This window comes from Apteryx rowi, unplaced genomic scaffold (genome assembly GCF_003343035.1).
Source record: "Apteryx rowi isolate R43461 unplaced genomic scaffold, aptRow1 scaffold_22, whole genome shotgun sequence".
NCBI classification, from domain to species: domain Eukaryota; kingdom Metazoa; phylum Chordata; class Aves; order Apterygiformes; family Apterygidae; genus Apteryx; species Apteryx rowi.
Window position 1 is genome coordinate 321,302 of NW_020448530.1, and position 19,337 is coordinate 340,638.

The 19,337-nt window shown below is 48.4% G+C and overlaps 1 protein-coding gene across 1 annotated transcript; it reads right to left on the reverse strand.

The window, feature by feature from the left end:
* Positions 1-2,213: 2,213 nt before the first annotated feature.
* RPIA (ribose 5-phosphate isomerase A) lies at positions 2,214-19,331 on the reverse strand. Its single transcript, XM_026064640.1, has 9 exons — positions 19,267-19,331; positions 14,849-14,909; positions 12,783-12,838; positions 9,487-9,546; positions 8,564-8,628; positions 8,189-8,257; positions 7,507-7,648; positions 6,293-6,392; positions 2,214-3,433 (listed from the first exon to the last, which is right to left on the reverse strand). Exons 1-9 carry the CDS (start codon positions 19,321-19,323, stop codon positions 3,336-3,338), a joined length of 708 nt encoding a protein of 235 aa, XP_025920425.1. The 5' UTR covers positions 19,324-19,331; the 3' UTR covers positions 2,214-3,335.
* Between the last annotated feature and the right edge of the window lie 6 nt (positions 19,332-19,337).

Below are 19,337 nucleotides of genomic sequence, written 5' to 3' on the forward strand. Positions count from 1 at the left end.
AGCCAAAACAACCACATGATCTTTGGTTAAGCCACCTGAATTAAAAGTCCTTCCAGACTTAATAACTTTATCAGTTAAGGGAACAGGAAGGTTTTCCCTGGTTACGAGATGGATCTGGCTTTATGTTCAGAAGATATTCGTACTCATTAGTTTCACACTAGTTGCAGCGTGCGCATTTTCTCCGCATCGCTTTGGTTATAAACCTTTGGTTTAATACACGGAGCGCACATCCTCTGTACTGCCTGCTTAATTATTTTCATCTCTTTTTATGTCAAGTTCCTCCGAACAACAATTATGTCAGATCGTAAAACTAGTCTGACAGTGACAGTAATAAAAACCTGACAGACAGTAACACTTGCAYGCAACAAGGTGATTTATTTTAGCTCAACACTCAATTTATGTTCATTTAGTCCAATTAATTCAGCTTAACTATTTAACCTGTTAACCAAAGATTAATGGCATTGAATCTGAAGCACTCTTATTATATTTATATTGCTTTTTTCTTTTTTGGAACAAGACTAGTGTTTTATTACCTCTCTTGCTCATTRATTTTCGTGCTGCTGTTGATCTTTCTTGAAACCTTTTTTTTCTCCAGTGTAAAGTTAATCCAYAATTCAGTGCTAATGGTAGCTCGGTCGTGCATTACCCGCCACGCACAGTGCCAAGAGCGATCCGGGGGCTAATGTGCAGGGGACGGATTCCACCATCTCACAGCGGTAAGAGGAACGGCTGCGTGCACAGCAATAGCACACCCTGAACAGTCACAACTGCTCTGCCTTGCGCTTTAACCGGACACCTCCTGCCACCCGTTTTGGGGCTCTTTTTGCAGCGCCACCTTCTAAATACGTGCCCATGCTACTACTCCCAAGCTGCAAGAGAGCAGGGCAGCATAGAGGCGGCAGCTCCATCTCTTCAGGCTCCTTTGACAAGATCCTTCAAAAATGAAAGACAAAAGCAACTGCCGCAGTGCAAACTAGCCAAGGCATTAAAAAATTAAACTCGGGCACAAGAGCCATTGGGAGAAGCCCACGGAAGGGGCCACTGCTTCCCAGGCGCAGCTGAGCTCCCCCTGCACAGGGAGATGACACGTATTCACAGTGCCTGGTCTTCTCTGCAGGTCTATCACGGCATGCTCTGCTGGAAATCCTTCTCTCTCTGAAAAAAACACACAGCAACCAACRATCACAACAGCAGTCTGGGACAGCCAGTGGACACCGGAACAGGACACCACGGCAGAGCCACCCGGGCCTGGGTACGTGGGTGCTGAGCACAGCACCGCACCAGCCGTCCCGCTCCTCCTCCTGGTCCCTCTCCATCCCTACGTTGCAAGCTTGGGAGCCCAACRCTGATGTCTAGAGTGGCTCTGCTTTGCACCACTTGGCCAGCTTTGGTCCAGCAGAGTACACAGAGAAGCTCAAGAATTAGACCTGAGACTTTCAGGCTTAGATTTAACAAGCCCCTGCTAAGCACAAAGCTGCATGAGATCACATCTGGGCCAGGGCCAGCAAGTAATGGTGCAGTAATGGTTTTATTGGATTTTTGAGAAGGAGCTGTTTGATTTTAGAGAGTCGGAGTCAACAGCAGCGTTCTCTCCTGCTAATCTCATTTTCAGAAGCACGCTGTGAAAGAAGATGCTTCGTCACAAAGCTTTGCTTGATTGCTCTCTGTGTATCTGGGATTACATTAGGAGCCCGAGAAGTATCTGAAAACAGCCCACGGCAATCTAGACTGAACTATTACATTGTGAATTATTTCTGCAGTATCAAACTTGCGGGAAGAGATATTCCTGGCTTTCCAGCAAGTTGTTGACTTGATGGCAGTCAGTTTTCTCAATACAAGCACTTCAGAACTAACAGAATAGTCATGGAGAAAAGGGAAAATTTAAAGATGCAAAAATAGCTCCTTTTTTACAAAAATGAACTATATTTTAAACATGTGGTTTTGAGACATGCAAATGCAAGACATTTCTATGGCAAGCGCTGCAGATAACAAGTGCTGATTAGATATTCCTGTTCATTTAAAATAATCTCATGTATTTATCTGAAGCAAAAAGAAACCAGATGCAAAATGGTGAATTTGGCTTGGGTGAAGTTTGCCTTCATAAGGGAAACACAAACAGAAGCTCTTCATGGAATTACAACGTAACTTGGTCCAACAAGGATCCGCCCTGTTGTCCAAGAAACAGTTACTTTAAGAATCAAACTCCCACCAAATCTGGTATAACAGCTCTTTATTTCAGTGCCTATACCACAAAGTAAGGGCTTGCATTTTGACACCGGAACCATGCAAAGCACCTATATGCAAAGAACAATACATTGAACAATACGTCTCTCTCCTGCTACATGTGGTAAGTTTAGGCAGGAAGACTCAGTTTTCCTTTGCGTTTGCTCTATCCTTCCACAAATCAACCAGCTGCAAGAGGTGCTAAATAACCTTCATTCCAAACMAAATAATTTGCCACTGAACAGTATTTCACGTTGTGCTAAGTTGCTCAAATATGCTTCTGTAAACTTCATCRAGGACCCAGATCTGCTCTTGTTTTACAGGGGATGAAGTCCAGAATATCTCCATATATTGGAACGGACTTTAATCAGAGGTACTGGATCAACACAGTTGTACAAGAGCAGAATTTGGCCCAAAGGATGAATGTCTCCTCCACACAGCGGCCCAGAAAAAGGCCCTTATAATGCTTATGTCCCAGACAAGAGGGATGTAGAGACCACAGTACCCCTAGGCTCAGAGATTTGTCATATGCACAGAGGATAACTAGACACCCTGAACTATTACAAACAGTGGTGTAGAAAAATAAAAGGCATAAAATTTCGAACCAAAAAGGTTCCAAATAAGGCATCAGCAGGTCCCAACTGGATATGCTCCCATTACACACATCACCCTCCCAGCCAAGGGATTAAAACTAATGCACTAGGATTGTACTTCTGACCTCAACCACTAAACACCAAGAGCAACCAGAAGGGTTCAAGTTCTGTTTAAAAAACAACAGCAACAACAAAAAACAAAAACTCAAAATAAGAAGTGTCTTTTTTGGTAAATATTTCTTAGAAAATAAAAAAGTGTTAAAGCAATTTGTTTAAAAGATTCTTTAAAAAAAAAGACAACATTCCGGTAAAGTAAAAATATATATATAGGTAGAAATAGAATATAATTTTTTTGTTTTTAAAAAAAGACATTCAGTATCACATCAGCAGATTCTGATCAACTCTTCRTCTGTCTTCTGCAATAACCGCTGCTCGTTAAGGCAAAACGTCAGGTTGGCACCATTACGACAGCTGAATCAAACCGGCCGAAGGCAAAGCAGAGCGGGCAGCTCGCCCAGGTCAGCGAGGCTGCTTCTCCCGCACGCTGACCGAGCCGTCCTCCATGCCGAAGTAAACCACCTCTGCCATGTCGATGAAGAGGCCCGTCTCCACCACACCTGCAAAACAAGGTTTCACGYGCCAGTTAACACCAGAGCCACCCCACCGCTCGGATGTTAAGACACACTGGATTTGATACTATTTTTGCAGTTGGTAGCCTGTTTGCAAACGTACTTCTTGTTCCATTTAATTATTCAGTGATGGCACGTTCCTTACTTCACGGCAGTCAGGAGCTGTGTGCTCCTTCTTTGCGAATGACTGATTCCTGCTGCCTTTATCACAATATCACACCGGGCAGCCCTAAGCCACAGCAAGGGCCCGTAAACACCCAGGCCAGCAGTTTCCAAACATGAGCCAGACCTGCGGGTTCAAACTGAGTCTCCAGGCTTTCTTCTCATCCAGCAAAAGATTCCTCTGGGAATCTGAAAATGAAACTTCCCCTGGGAGATGGAAGAAAGCCATTTTCTCGTATGGATGATGGTCTTTGAAATCACAGAGATGAGGACCACAGAAAAGCCCAAGAGAAAGTTAATTGCATTGTCTTCAGAGGAGTTAAGGGCAAGACGGGTTTGAGGACAAAGATCAAGGGGCGGGGGGTCACTCAGCGGGTCACTCCTTAGACAAAAGGCCTGCGGACACTGTAAGCTCTATTTTGAGAGGTATGAAATTCTCAAGCAACGTGAACGTTGGCAGTTTGTAGCGATGAGGAGCCCAGCCCTGCAGCCTTACGTGCCCTTTCAACACGGTCGCTCGAGGAACGCACGCAGCACGTGGCTGACCAAGGCCCTGGCCTCACCACGGACCCAGAGCGGGAGGCCACCAACGCTCAGAGCCCAGCTCCAGCCCAGGACCACCATGCCATGGAAATTTAACTGCGCTGTTTGCAGCAGTGCAGGGATTTCAACAAGAAGCCCCGCTGCAATCCATGACCTGCATGCCCTCATACTGAGCACTCGCACAGCCAAGCCCCCAAAATCAAGTGCTACCAGATGATCACTACGCAGGGAGGTGGAAGGAAAGGGAGGACAAGGGCTACCACAAGCACAAGGTGGCCAGAGCCCAGTTACCACCACATCCAGGCTTTGACTGCTCTTGCCCTTCTGCCTAGCAAAGATGCTTTTCTCCCCTTAGCAGGCCCATTTCTGAGGAGCAAATGAAGGAGACCATCTCTGCATCAACATGATGGAGTTATGTCTCATCACCTGCCCTTTCATTTCTCCTCCAGACCAGCAGCAGTCATTACTTTTTTTTTAGATCTGCTCCTGCCTAAAGTTCAAACGTGCCTTCTACAGTTGGCAGCAAGCAAGTGCCAGGTAATTATTCAGACTAAGCAAACACCAAGACAAGCCAAAGTAGAGGTAACAATTTAGCAGTTCGGCCCTAGAGCAGGAAAAAAGAAAATGGGTAAGTTTTCAGCAAATCAACCTTATAATAAACATTGAGGGAAGCAAAGCCACTGCACAGAAACAGCTAGAAGTTACTGGTGACTCTTCACCTAACCTATACCCATGCCCTGTGCTTGGTCTCAAGTTTTAATTGTGGTGTAAGGGCAATGTTTTGCCCCTTTGTGCAAAYGTTGAGGTCTGTGCAACAGAATCCCTACCCGTTCCTTGGCAGTAAGACAACACACAAGCAGTGGGCAAAGTTAAAGGGAGCTGTCCTGTGGACTTCAGGGCTGGTAGGTATCAGGGATAAGCAGGGAGCCTCCAAGGAACAAGAGAAAAAAAGACTGAACAGCCAAGAAAGCTACATCTGCGAGCAGCCAAGAAAGGCAGGACTGAAGGGAAGATTTTGAGAAGTCAAATTTCCTTCCAAGATTAACAGTGAAATTAAAAACAGAACAAAGAAAAGAGACTGTTCCACAATGAGAATGGGCTGCACTGCTAGGTATCAGGTCTGCTTCAAGAGCTCTAGGAGAACTTTGCCCTGGTTTTCTGTAAGAAAGTTGCCGATTTGTGGGGTTTACAGCAGAGCAGCTAAAATCGATGTGGTAGTGGTGATGGAGAGAGACTTCGGCAACAGGAGGATTATTCAGTGTCATCACAAGACCCTCCAAGATCAAAACCAAGAGATCAAGCAGAGACCGAGACTGATGCACACCCATAAAAATAAATAAATAAATAAAAGATTTATGATTTTCACTTCCTGATGGTTAAGTCTTCAAGGTCAGCATTTAAGAGCTTGTCTCTGCAGCAGAACATGCTCACAGGGCAATTTAACAGTACTCGCACAACCAGGTCCAGGGACTCRGTATCAAATATTTTATTTGGATGACATGAGACACTGATGCACTCTGCCAGGGAATTAGAAACTGCAGTTAACACTCAGTGCAATTCAACTCACAGAACTGTTAAGGACGGAAATGTGCATATCTCATGCCTTTTTGTAGAAAAAGCCAGCAGTCCCTTAATCTGGGCTTCTTTTGTGCCACGGAACAAAAGAGGCTGCGTTTTGTTTAGAAATAGTTAATGTAACCAGCCACTGTTTCTCTCTTGCATAGAAATAGCTACAACAATGTAGACATTTATAGAGCCACGGGCAGCAACCACATTAAGATACGCTGCACCCCCACAGCAAGGTGAGCCTGTAGACTACACGACAGCAATGGGACACAGAGCTGTAAGCAGCCTCTGGAAAATGATGTAACCCAGAGAAACCCCTCCCTCCAGGGTCCACAAGCGTTTCCATTAAAAGCCCCTCTCTAAATGGGCACAAGGACAGTAAGGAGGAGTGCGGGATTGGCATGCCTAGTGAAGACAGACTTGTGGGTCCCCTGGGATCACCCCAGGCTTTCACCACCATATSGAAATCCTGCTTGTGTACAGTTATAGTAATTCAGCTCATCCCTCCTATTCAGGGTTTTTCTAGCACGGACCAAACCTCAGCCAACTCTCAGTTTTTAAAATTGGAGAAATTACCTGGTATCATTTTGATAGCTGTGTTCACTTCACTCCACGTGTGAACCTTGTCAAACTTCCAGTCCAGGATGAAGTTCCCATTGTCCGTCACCACGGGGCCCTGGGAAGCAAACCCATTTATCAGCGCTGCAAGCTCCTGTTCTACCCAGCAAAGCGAGAGGCTGTCACAGCTTCTCCCTGGGCACAACCAACCCTGTCCCTGATGGAACAGTTTAAAGAGTCATCATTCAAGTACATCAGGACARGCCACTGCTCCGCACAAACAATAAGCCTGTGAACAAAACGGTTGCCCAAGGCAACCGTGAGATCCTCATTGTCCTGTGGAACAGTTCAGATAACCACATGGATGCTGGAGATAACAATTCTTTTAAGGGTTCAATTTCATCATTGCATTAGGGGACCCTTTTCACGTGAGCAAAGTCACATGAATATCCTAGAAAGGCTACTACAGGCAACTGAAGCGGAAATAAGATTCCCCACCACCACCACCACCACCAGCAGTGGTAAGTGTGCTGTGTTCTGCTGGATGCCCTCAGGAAGTTTTGGAGTTGAAGGGCTGCTGGCCTCCTTAGTGCCCCAGATGTGCCCAGCACTTTCTCAGACCCAACAGAAGGGGCAGTTGGGTTCTTTTAATACAGCAGAGACAAATGGGGCTGAGAACAAGACATATCAGTGGCACTGAGCAGGGTTTGCAACCACATATACCAGGAGAGACCTGCGTGCAAGACCGCAGCAGGAGACCGCATCCTCCGAGGACCCGACTCATGCTGGAGCAGCACAGATGTGCATTCCCTGAGCAAGGCTGGTCTCAAGTTCACGGAGAACGACTGGCTCGCTTTTCTCAGGAGGTTAAACATAGCCTGTGCAGGCTCTCGGGCCAGGGGTTTTCAATGCATTAAAAACAAGTATTATTTAGCTTTCAGGCATTAAGTCCAGTTGTTACTGCAGACACCCCTCTTCTTCCTCTTCCCTTGTGACAGGGACCGGCTAAGTCTGGTTGCCCAACTCAGGATAAGACTGTGGCAGTGGAGACAGAGCAGTTGCAATCTTAATTCAGTCCAGCTCTAGCTCCATGTGGTGAGAATTGCACAAGGTGGCCACTTGCAGAAATAAGAAGCCAAATTTGATTAGATGAAAGACCAGGCCTCTGGTCCTTTGTCTGGCCAGGTTCCCATCACTCCTTTGGGGACCTGGGGCTGATCAGGGACACTTACTGCTTTGCTAACAGCCATCCGCAGCTCAGCAGCGCCTCCAAAGTTTTTGGTCAGGGTTCTAGAGACGGGGACATAAGCCATGGGGATGACTTCAATAGGAATTCCCTTCTTCCACTGCTCCCCAAGGCTCTCTGATTTTTTCCTGAGGACATGGTTTGAGGCGGGATTAGCATCAGATATTACATCGCTAACAACATTAACATAACATACTTATTATATTATCTCTTGCAAACTGCTCAGGCATAAGGCCCTGGAGGGCACAGTGGCTCTTCACCTGTGCACAGGTGTAGGAAGAACAAATTCAATGTGTGAAGCTCAATTCACTCACAAGCCCTGTTTTGACTTGTTTGGGATGAGCAGAACAGAAGTTAGCTTTTCTACAGCCCTGTGGCTGTCTGCACAAAAGGGGAAATTTATTCAGTGCTGACAACTACCGAGCTCAGAAAGAGCAATACAGCCATTTCCCCCCACCACTCCTAGCACCACAAACTCTGCTGTCTCCTAAGCCGGTCTGCCGAGTTGAAAATTAAAATAGAAAAGCTAAATTGCTGGAGCACTGGGAGTCGGGCTCATTTCTACCTATTCTTGCTCCCTCTGACCRACTGGAAGGAGAATAATGCTGTAACACAGGGGCATCCAAATTCTCCCCTGTGGAGGGTCAAATAGGATAGTAATATTTTACCTGTAATCAGCAATAACGATGAAGCATTTTGCATATCCTGCAACTATCTTCTCCTGTGTCAAGCAACCACTGCAAGAGAGGGGAGGATAACAAATAAATATATCAGACCACTTCAGTGTGCCCGGTGGCCTCGAAGGCTAGTTGTCCCTGTCCCACACCAGTGCTCTTCCTCCCCATCATCTTATCCACCTCATCCCTTACTATTATACACATTTCAGCCAGGAGTTAGGTCCCACTGCAATTTTACGCATGGCTCTGCACAAGATCATATAAGACTCTCCACACTACCCAGAGAGACATCTGCAGCTAGACAAGAGGGCTCAGAAGCCACCTGACACCAGTACCCCACACAGACACGCAGACAGCAAGGCTCACCCGCCACCTTTGATAAGGTTGAGGTCACAGTCCACTTCGTCTGCTCCGTCGATGGCAACGTCAAGCTACAGAAAGAGGAAAAACTTGGCTTGGAAAGATCTCCCGTGCAGCATCATGAAGCGCTGCTCTCTGTGCAGCTCAGGAGAGCACCAGCCCTGTACAGGAAGCTCGCAGGGAGGCAGTCGGGCCTTTTTTAGGTAGAAAGGTGCCAAGCAGCAGCCAGAGATGTCACTAGTGCTGGGATCAGCTCGACACCAGCCTGGCCAGAGACGAGTGCCTGTGGAACAGCCACCCAAGGTTTAGCCCCAGCTAAACCACAAGTTTTCTCCACAAGTGGAGAAAAACGACCACTGGCCTGCAATGCACACCACTTCAGCCAYTAGTCTGGTCAGCTAAGGGTCAGCACACAAGCAGGAGGCTCCTGGGGAAAATCTCAGTGACAACACTTCGGCAACGCAACACTCCCCTGCCTCAGGCCAGCAAGTCTCAAACTGGAAAAGGTGCCAAACATCTGGAGGAAACACAACTCAATACCCTACTTACCATCCAAAGGGAGAGAAGCACTGTCCTTCCCTTTCACTTTGTGCTGTTAGCATCCAGGATTTGGGGCGCATTTGGCCCTTGCAAGGCAGAGGAGCCCAGTGCACCAGACAGGGCCAGTTTCCTGCCTCTGCAATCCCTGCTCTATGCTAGCCTGGGTCCCACAAGCCATCCCTCAGTCCTAAGTCAAAACCTGCCAGTCAGACCACCACTTTGGGCAAATTAATTATTTCTTCCCTTCTGCCTTAAGCTTGTTTTCACTTAAGTTCTGCAGCRTGGCTGCCTAAACCGTTGTCCTCAGAGGAGGCAAGTGAGCCTGATGCTTTAATAAGGAGCAGGTTAGGGAAGGTCAGGTGAGGTTTCATTCCCATGGTTCCACTTACCTCTGGATGTCGGTCCAAGTCACTTAGTGTTAAGCCGTTCTGCAGGATCAGCTGACGGGCCTGTATACCAAGAACACAGCAAACACTGTTCACCAGCAGCAGAAAGCAAACTTGTTGCGTTATTCCCCTAATTCCAACAAGGATGGAGTCTCCCTGGAAGAGCTAGATTTCTCCATCCTGAGGAGCAAAGCTGCATCCAGCAGCAGAAACATGTAACAAGGAGAAAATGCTGCATCCAGACTGGATGACTGAACTAAAATGGTCAGATGGTACATCAGCACTGCTGGGTCCAGGTCTCGCCATACTAAATAACCGGAGGCCCTATGAACTCTGGAGGGAATCACTTATATCCAAGTATAAGGGTAGATACAGGATTTTTGAGTTCTATATTGTCCATTTCAGCTTGGACATCATTGCCCCTCACACCCATCTGGACCCTCTGCTTTCCTTTGGCTGAAAAATGGGAGCAAGAAAGCAAAGTATTTAAAATCACAGAAATAACAGGACTAACAGTGAAAATACTTTTCATTGGGGGAGGGCAGGTGCAAAAAAGAACATGACTAGTATCAAAAAAGTGTGGGAATCCTCCCAAAACAGCTTTGTGGATCTGATCCACTTTTACTGAAGTAGCTGTGTATTTCCCTCTAGTGGCAAGACAGCACAGAGCACCCAGAATTACTCTCCACCTGGCTCATCAGATTAAATGGAAGTTCACACATATCGAACCTTAAATTGGTTCAATTTTCAGTGTTACAAACAGCCACGTGAGTGAGATTCCCTCCTTGCACTAACTCTGCTCGAGTCTAGACTTCCTACCACACTTCAGCTGTTCCAGGAAACTCCAGTGCGACAGCCTGGATCAATTTATGCCCCCGAATTTAACTCACTGAATACTAACAAGGTCCATCATTCAAATGTATTGTATCTGAGAAACATTAAGAAGAATTAGCAGGTTATACTAAAGGTAATGAGATATGATTTGAATCTTCTACATTACTGTGGCATTTCATAGCATGCAGTTTCGACACCCATGGGCTGTGGGCTCTTGATCAGACTGTGCACTACGACTGCCCTAATAAGGGCTCGCTAAAGAAAAAACAGACTCCCATCAGTGGGTTTACATTCATTACATGGTGTCCATGTAAGGAGCTTTCAGGGATCTGGGAATTGAAAGCATCAAAAAAAACACAGTGCTGTACATGCAGGCCAGATCCTGATCAGGCTTTGGCTCAGCAGCGTGGAAACAAGGTGGCTCTCTCGGCCGAAGATCAGGCTCTCTATTTGCAAGGCGATGGGAACAGACCGGCAGAAGTCAAAAGCAGAGCTCCCGCAGCTCGGGGTAAAGCAGCGGCAACTGCGCGGCACTCGCATAACAGTAAATGGCCAGGTTAAGCCCTTTTCCTCCATAGCCCCGGATGCGAGCTGCCCGGCACCTGGAATCCAACATGCAGCCTGGACCACGGCGTTAGCTGGGTGGAAGGACGGATCCTTTCAGTATTAGATGAGTGGCAGGTCGTTGCCAAGGAACGATCTCGCTCTGTGCTCTCGGCACACAACCAGGTGAAAAGAAGAAACAATGCAAAAGCCCGATACTTACCCCAAGCACTAGCTTTAGTGATGGTGGTGGAATAACCCAAACTTACAACAGGGAAGGGAGGAGAATAAAAGCCCACTGAAACCAATTCTTCCTTGCCAGTGACCTCAGGCAGCCATTTACACCTGTACATAGTGAAAATAAGATGCTGTTTTGCTGACCTGGGAATGCTTCATTTAGAATTGGTGGAGGTTCAAGAGGCTGCAAAGGATATGAAGCAGCCCCTTGTCTGGAGGATTCGAGAYCACACACCTGCACGGGCCATCTCTTCCCTTTAACAGCAGTCTTTTTGCATTATGGGTAAGAAATGCTCTACTGTTACGTGAACTATCTCAACATTTCGTGACAGGGCATTCTCCATTCCACATTCAGCACGAGAGCTTAAGCCGCTTGTTTTCACTATTATCTGTAAGTCCTGGTAACTGAGGTCAGAGGAGTTTTCCTCAGGTTTAAAGGTACATGATATGTTGGGATGAAGATCACTTTAGACAGATCAAAGATACACTGTCACTACAATGTATGTATGCAACAGAAATACTGAGACAGGTGAATAAAAGTTTTTTTCTAGTTTTTACTTTTTGCCCTTTGCAGGAGTTTGCGTTATATCCAGTTGCTTGCCACCAGCTGTTTGCAACTGGGAAAAGAGGGAAAAAGCCCTGCCGCTCTGTACTTACACTTAAAGAACATCTGCAGGGCAGGAAGATGTTATGTTTTCATAGGCTTTCAGGATAATTCAGGACGTTCCTAGTCCAACGTCTTGCTCAAATCAGGGTCAGCTATGAGATCAGACCAAGTTGCTCAGGTTGATCACACTCGCAGCAAAAAAGTTTTGACAAAGGTACAATCCCAAGCTCCACAGCAGGACCCAGAAAAGGACGTGTCCAGTTCCCAGAGCGGGACACTGCCACCTGGCCTCGCAAACCCTGCCGTGACATCACCTCTCCCTGCCCTAAGGGGGACAAGATGCACAGCTGCTCTTCTGCAGCACGTTCCCACCTCAGGGGACAGAAGCGGAGAGAGCAAAGCCATTTGCCCGAAGGCAGGGAAGCAGCTCAAAGGCTTCCTGAGCAGCCCCGAGTTTTACCAACAAGCCCACAGTCTCCCTGCAAACTTCTCAGCAGCTAGGTTGGTATGAACCAGGCACTGCAAAAGTTGCACAGCAAAGGAAAGATTAAGCCAATTTCTCTGCAGGAATTTCACGTACAAGCCAGCTGACACATTGTGTCCCGAAGTTTCCTCCTGAAAACACAAGAGTCTGCTATTACTGCTTGCACCATGATTTTCACAGCTTTCAGGGCCTGATCCCAAATCAAAGGAAATCAGTCTAAGCGTCTCCAATGAGTTTTGCATTATGACTCTGGCTGATCATGTTTAAGAGCATTTCTGTGCCATACAACAGGATCCAGAGCAAGCCCCGCACCAACCCTGGGATTACCGGTGTTATAGCATGTTCAAAGTCCAAGCCTCCTGGCACTACGGGATCCATGCACCTCGGGTCAGGGAAACACAGCATCAACACTGCCAGCTTCATTAAGTCAGTCTGCACGCTGCATCGCGGCTACTTTCCCTGGTGCTTTCAGTTAACCCACCCAGCAGTGAGCCAGTCCGGGGAGCATCACGGTTACCTCCCACTGCCAAACAAAAGATAACCTGCACGACTAACAGCATGGACTAGCAGAAAGCGAAGGAGGAAAGCGCTTACCTGAAAAGATGTAGGGATGCAGACGATTGTGAGGTTCTCTTGTTTAACCCGCTCAGCTGCAGGGGAAAAAAAAAAGAAAAGCAGAAGCTTTGGTTTGTTCATTGCAGAGGCAAAACGCAGCAACGTTCACTTTAAGAAAGCTCAGTTCATAACAGCCCCTTTGAATCACAGCGATTACTCGCTCAGCTTGCAARTAACTCAGTCAGGCACAAAATGCAAACAGGTGCCACCCTGCACAGGCTCAGGCTCTGCGGTCCGCAGACCTCCCCAGCTCAGCCCAAGGCAGCCCGGGCCATTAACCTTTGCATCTCCAGCAGCCGAGGAGCAACGGTTGTGCCCAGTCAGCAGATCATCAACGGGGAAATGAGTCCCACTCCTCTCTCTCCCTCCATTAGACAGGTTTTGCTGTGGTCCTCATAAAGAGAGAGCTACAGCAGCTGTCTGAAAGGTTTTCTGGCTTGTTGCCTTGGGGACATCACATCCATTTATTTTAAAACATTTAAATATATGGCAGGGAAAGGACTAATAAAATAAACTACAGTATTCCATTAAATGGAAGGAAATATTTCCTCCCTCGGGTTAACCTCAAATGACTAAAATCTATTACTAAGATATCATTACGGACAAAATGTAATTTAAGTAAGTACAGTATTAGGCATAAGTCAACAGCCCAAGGGTGTCAGCAACAGCCATCTCATGAGAACAAGCATGCGGGCAACACAGTTCAAGGCAACGACGCCAGTTGTGTGTTCTTACAGCCCGTATCATACCCAGGGATAACGCATCCAGGAGACATGAAAAGTCATACTTTGCTGCCTGGAATGGGCTTTAAATGCTATACACATTTATTTAGAAATTGAATCTGTGTTAAAATCAGGAGCGGCTGTAACATTGAGTCAAACCCAGAAAGCTGAATCCCAACTCCTGAACCGCCTCACAGACAAATATGCAGACAAACACGATCTGGGATGAAGTGGCAGAACAGGCAGGCCACACCACGATCTCTCCTGGTATTGTTCGAAGCACTGCACGGCGCTCCGATCGCACCCCTGCCGGCCCGACGCTCAACCAGAGCCGGAGCCGGGCTCAACGGGAGCTCTGCCCGCAGAGCTGCAGGTCCCGAGGGGACTTTCCAGCCACGCAACGTGTGGCCCAGCTGCGACACACCAAACTTCGCTCCCAAATGAGAGTCCCCTCGTGCTCCTGATCGAAACGCTCAGGAAGGACAGGCCGGTCCAGCGATCCTGACCCGCTGCAGCAGGCTGTTCTGTACGGCATCCAAGCGAAGCCGAGCGTGGTGGCTCAAGCCACACAAGGACTAGGTACAGTACCTTGACAGGCAAATTTGCCCTAAAGCGGAAAGTGCCCTTTAGAAGCCTGCAAAGGAGAAGTTGATCCGTATGCCTCATTAGAGAGAGCACAGAGGTTTAATTAGCCTCACAGTCACTCTCTAAATATGCATCTGTCTTGCTTTAATATTTTGCAAGGAGGGAGAAACTTTCTGAATTACACCTTGAGCAAAACTTACATCCGAGGCACACAGATCAACCTAGCCACAGGGCACAACAGAACTACAGCGGGATTCAATCCTTATTTCCATTATACCACAGCAGGAGCCTTGATATGAATAATATGGATGTGAGCAGGCAGCGTCAGCTGCATACAAATGGGTTAACGGAAGCAGAGCAGCTGCATGGCCTGAAGCCACAGAGCAAGTCAGGACAGGGCAGAGCTGGAACTAGACGGAGGGTTTTTAGCTCCAGTTTTTGGTGGATGCCAGTAAATTGCATTGCCTAGTTGTATGGGGAGAAGAGGCAGCAAAGCACAGCCCCGCTGAACAAAGTCAAGGAAATATTAACTCCTCAGGACTCTCTATGCAATAAAATTGGAGCACAAGTCCCAGTTTTAACCTTCAGCTTCAAGCACGACACAGCAGTCGGCGAACACACCAGATGCACAAGTGCCAAGTCCGCATCTTGACGATTCAGGCCTGGTTTTCAATTAGTTGGGGTAGCTGGACAAGAGGATTTTCCGCCATGGGAATGACACGAAGGGGAGCATCCTACCTAATCGATGCACTGCATGGACAATTGTGGAACCACTTCCGATGCCGAGAACTTGATTGTCCTGCAAATCAAAGAGAGACAGGAGAGAGCTGTTACTGGGGGCTCGGTACAAGGTCTCTTCTGCTTTACCCAATAGAATCTACGAAACATATGCAAGAGGAACCTTGCCCAGATGTACGTTGAAACCCAGTGTATTAGCACAGCAGATAAGAAACACACTGCTCCAGCAAGGGCAGAACTACTTTCTGGTGTTAGCCAGGCTCATTAAGGGATTTTAAGCAACTCAACAACTCCTAAAAGGACATGTGTTTATTAAATACCGCTACGGTCTGAACTCTCCACAGGGTGTTCAATGTACACTTGCTGCTTGTTACCAACATAGGAAGTCGGAATTCCAATTAATCCTTGAGGGAGCATGAAAAGTTCAGCTCAAAAGACATATTTTCCTCCCCCACGAGGGCCTAACTCAGAGGAAGAAGGAAGCCCGAGAAACACTTCCCACATTGCCAAGCTTGCACAGGCAGGACCTCAGAGCTCAACCTCCGGACACTTCTTCATGGCAACATCCCTCTTGGAAACAAGCAACCCAGTTTGCAAGCCCAGTCCCAGCATCAGCCAAGGCTTTTCCTTCTGGAAGCAGGAGAGGACCGTTGGCTCCTGCTGCAGCACCCCGCACACCCTCTCACGCAGGAAAGCTGGAAGCTGCAGACGATACCGCWGAGGAGGAAGTTGAAACATCCTCACGATAACATCTCCCAAGGAAGCCGCACAGTAAAAGCGCCCGTTTGCTGCCAACGGTTTTGTTAGTAAACAGCGCTGCAGCATCAGCGGCCAAAGCAAAGAGCACAGGAGCAGTTCCTAGAGTACAGTAAAAGCTGCCCTCCAAAGCAGAGTATATAACTGCYTACACGAGAGTCTGGTAACACACTGGAAAGCTGGGTAAGCAGCATATCACAGAATCACAGAATCGCTGAGGTTGGAAGGGACCTCTGGAGATCATCTAGTCCAACCCCCCTGCTCAAGCAGGGTCACCTAGAGCACGTTGCACAGGATCACGTCCAGGCATGTTTGAATATCTCCASAGAAGGAGACTCCACAACCTCTCTGGGCARCCTGTTCCAGTGCTCTGTCACCCTCACAGTGAAGAAGTTTTTCCTCATGTTCAGATGGAATTGTCTGTGTTTCAGTTTGTGCCCGTTGCCTCACGTCCTGTCGCTGGGCACCACTGAARAGAGTCTGGCTCCATCCTCTCGACACCCTCCCTTCAGATACTTGTACACGTTGATAAGATCTCCTCTCAGCCTTCTCTTCTCCARGCTAAACAGGCCMAGCTCTCTCAGCCTTTCCTCATAAGAGAGATGCTCCAGTCCCCTAATCATCTTWGTGGCCCTTCGCTGGACTTGCTCCAGTAGTGCCACATCSCTCTTGTACTGGGGAGCCCAGAACTGGACGCAGTACTCCAGATGTGGCCTCAYCAGGGCTGAGTAGAGGGGGAGAATCACCTCCCTCCACCTGCTGGCAACACTCTTCCTGATGCACCCCAGGAKMCCAKTGGCCTTCTTGGCCACAAGGGCACATTGCTGCCTCATGCTTAACTTGGTGTCCACCAGCACTCCCAGGTCCTTCTCCGCAGAGCTGCTTTCYAGCAGGTCAACCCCCAACCTGTACTGCTGCATGGGGTTATTCCTCCCCAGGTGCAGGACCCTGCACTTGCCTTTGTTGAACTTCATGAGGTTCCTCTCCGCCCACCTCTCCAGCCTGTCCAGGCCTCTCTGAATGGCAGCACAGCCCTCTGGTGTATCAGCCACTCATGCTGAAGAGGATCACATTTTAACTGCCGCTCAGCCCTGGACTTTCTCTGCCTCTGGTCTGGCTTAAGAGTGGATTGCTACAGTCTCATCCACAGTGCAGAAGGACCTCTAAAACTTGCAGCAGGATGAGGGCGGATGGTGTAACTGTGTTACGCTCTGCAGCGTAGATCCCCTTAGCCTGTGCTTATTGCCGTCTCAACGTCCAACCCACCGAGAGCTACCATCAGCCTCTCACGCACTTCTAATTTGCAGTGTACTTGGCCCTTCTTCACACAGGATCCAAAGCCTAAACTGACTTAAGGAGGCACAATACCACTAAAGAGAATTTGGATGTGAAAGACTTCAACCCAGCCAGAGATTCAGCACATTCATTAGACAAGTCAGGAGCTTTCTCTCCATGCCCAGCAAATCCAGAGTTTGGCAGCCGTGCACAAAGCCACATCCAGAGTATCTTACTGGGTTACAAGCCTTCCTGGAAAGGTGGAGCTCACATCAGGTCACTCTCCCCTAGGGCTAGTGATTTCCTTCGCTTCTGCAGGTTAAAAGTTTAAAAAGAAAAAAAAAAAAAAAAAAGTTCCAAATCCAGTATGAAACCAGAGACTCGTGCTATGTTCCAGCCCTTACTAACCACTGTGAGTCTGCAAAAGAAGGGGAAAGCAGCAGATCACAGCTGTGTGTTTGCAACGTTGCCAACATGGGAGAAACCCAATCGCTCTCAAGTCTCCCTRGCTTCCTTTCCCTGGCAGGCAGAGCCCAGCCCAGCCACCAGCACAGCTGCAAGGGACCAGGGAGGTTGAGCAGAGGCTGACAGGGTTGGAAACACCACCACTACCCATATTGTGCCAARAGACTCGTTTTGACCTTGGAAGAGGCAGTTTCATCTCTTTGCCCTCATTTCGACTGTATGGGACAGCTTCTTGGAGCAGCTTGATGCCCTGAAGGGATGATGAAAGCCTCGATATCAGTGGCTCCATTATAATGAAGTGGAAACAACTCACAAAGCCACCAGCCCAGCGACTACGGCAATAAACCTGAAGACATTTATCACTGGTGAGGGACAAAACACTCTCCCTTAGGCAGTGGCAACAGCTTGGGCTAAGCTGGTTTCCCAAAACAATAGGTTAAACCAGTCTAAACCAGTGCTATCGCAACCCCAGCCTCTCCTACGCCAACTACAACCTCCCCCTCGGCAGCTCCCTCCCCACCAAGAGCAGGGCCAAAATCCACCTAGTTCAAAAGTAGGTGTAGGACGAGCATTGGTGAGGGGAGCACGAGGTCAGCRTGCAAGAGGCAGGTCCAGCTCACGCCACCAAGGAACAACATTCAGCGCGAAGAATGACATTTCACGTAACTCTGTAAAACCCCGGCAAACAAGACAGAGGCATTTAGCCACGATACAGCACGGCACAACACTCGCATAGAGGTCGAGTAGAGTCAGCTGCAACCAGAGCGTTTCCTCCGAGCTCACCCAGGAGGTGAGAGACTAACAGAAGTTACAGGTCTGGACAAGGCAATGCACACCTCGTGTCTGGTAGCAACGTCCCATGGACCTGGCCAGGCTAACATACTTCAACATAAACTTCCAAAAACTCAGGGAGACCCATGTTTTTCCAAGGCCTGGAACTAGGATTTACATGAGCAAAGAGCAGGAGAAAAGAAGTGCAAAACCCAAAGTTTCTTCCAGAAAGCCAGCTCAGCCCCAAGCAGCCTACGGCTCGAAAGCCCTGATCCTCATGCTATCCACACTCCTACGAGCACTCACACTGAACAGGAGCACAGCCCTTGACTTCAAAGGTCATTCGTCGCCGGTGTCTGTTTTTCCTGAAAGATTTGTCCAGCACAACTTAGCCCCAACTCAGTAGGGTCTATCCACGTGTCCCCGCAACGCGAGGAAAAAAGAGGAGTAACCAGTCGTGTTTTAGGAGACTATACCGCTCTCTTCGTTAACAGTGGTAGCTTTAATGGCCAAACACATAAGTAACCTTTACAAAGAGCAACTCTACCCTCCCGAGGAGGGTGGAARGTGAAACGGGAGATCTTCTCTAATAACTGAGACCATCTAACTCCTTTGCAGTGACTCTAAATGTTTCTCCACAACTGTTTCAAACCAACATTACCCCACTACTGCCTATTTTAATTAATCAGCGTTATTAGCCAGGCCCTGAACTTTAATCAGCTGGAACGAGGCCAGAAACAACATCGTAAGTTTGCCTGAGCGCAAAACAGCTCCAAAGGTCAACCTTTTCGCTAGAAAAAGTCCAAAGTCAGGAACCACATTCTGCCCACGACCAGGCGACCACCCGCTCGCGACAGCCCGCAGCAGCAGTGGCGCCTGGGCTCCTCAACCCGCTCCGCACCTTGCCACCCAGGTCCTTCCTCTCGCAAACTGTCAACGTGCAACTCCGGGGCCGGGGTTCGCTAGGAAAGGAGGTTTAGGCAATCGCCAGTGCCTTTAGGGGTCCCCGGCACCCCGCACCCCGCCGCAGCCCCCCGCAGCGGTGCAAGTTTGGGGGGGGAAACGGCAGGTCGAGGGCGCCGCGGCTGGACGGGGCGGGGGGGGGGTCGCTTCTGCCCGTTTTCCCGGCCAGGCGAGCGCGGGGCTCTCACCTGGACGTGCTTGTCCACGGCCGCCCAGGCGGCCAGGCGCTTGGCCTCCTCTGCCATGGTGCCGCCGAGCC

What these genes read in the sequence shown, in the direction of transcription:
- RPIA (XM_026064640.1), bottom strand. Translation starts at nt 19,323, where the DNA reads ATGGCAGAGGAGGCCAAGCGCCTGGCCGCCTGGGCGGCCGTGGACAAG. An exon ending in GCATCCCTACATCTTTTCAG is followed by an intron (nt 9,547 to 12,782) that starts GTAAGCGCTTTC and finishes CTTGGTATACAG; the next exon opens with GCCCGTCAGCTGATCCTGCA. An exon ending in GGATGGCTGTTAGCAAAGCA is followed by an intron (nt 6,393 to 7,506) that starts GTAAGTGTCCCT and finishes TTTGCTTCCCAG; the next exon opens with GGCCCCGTGGTGACGGACAA.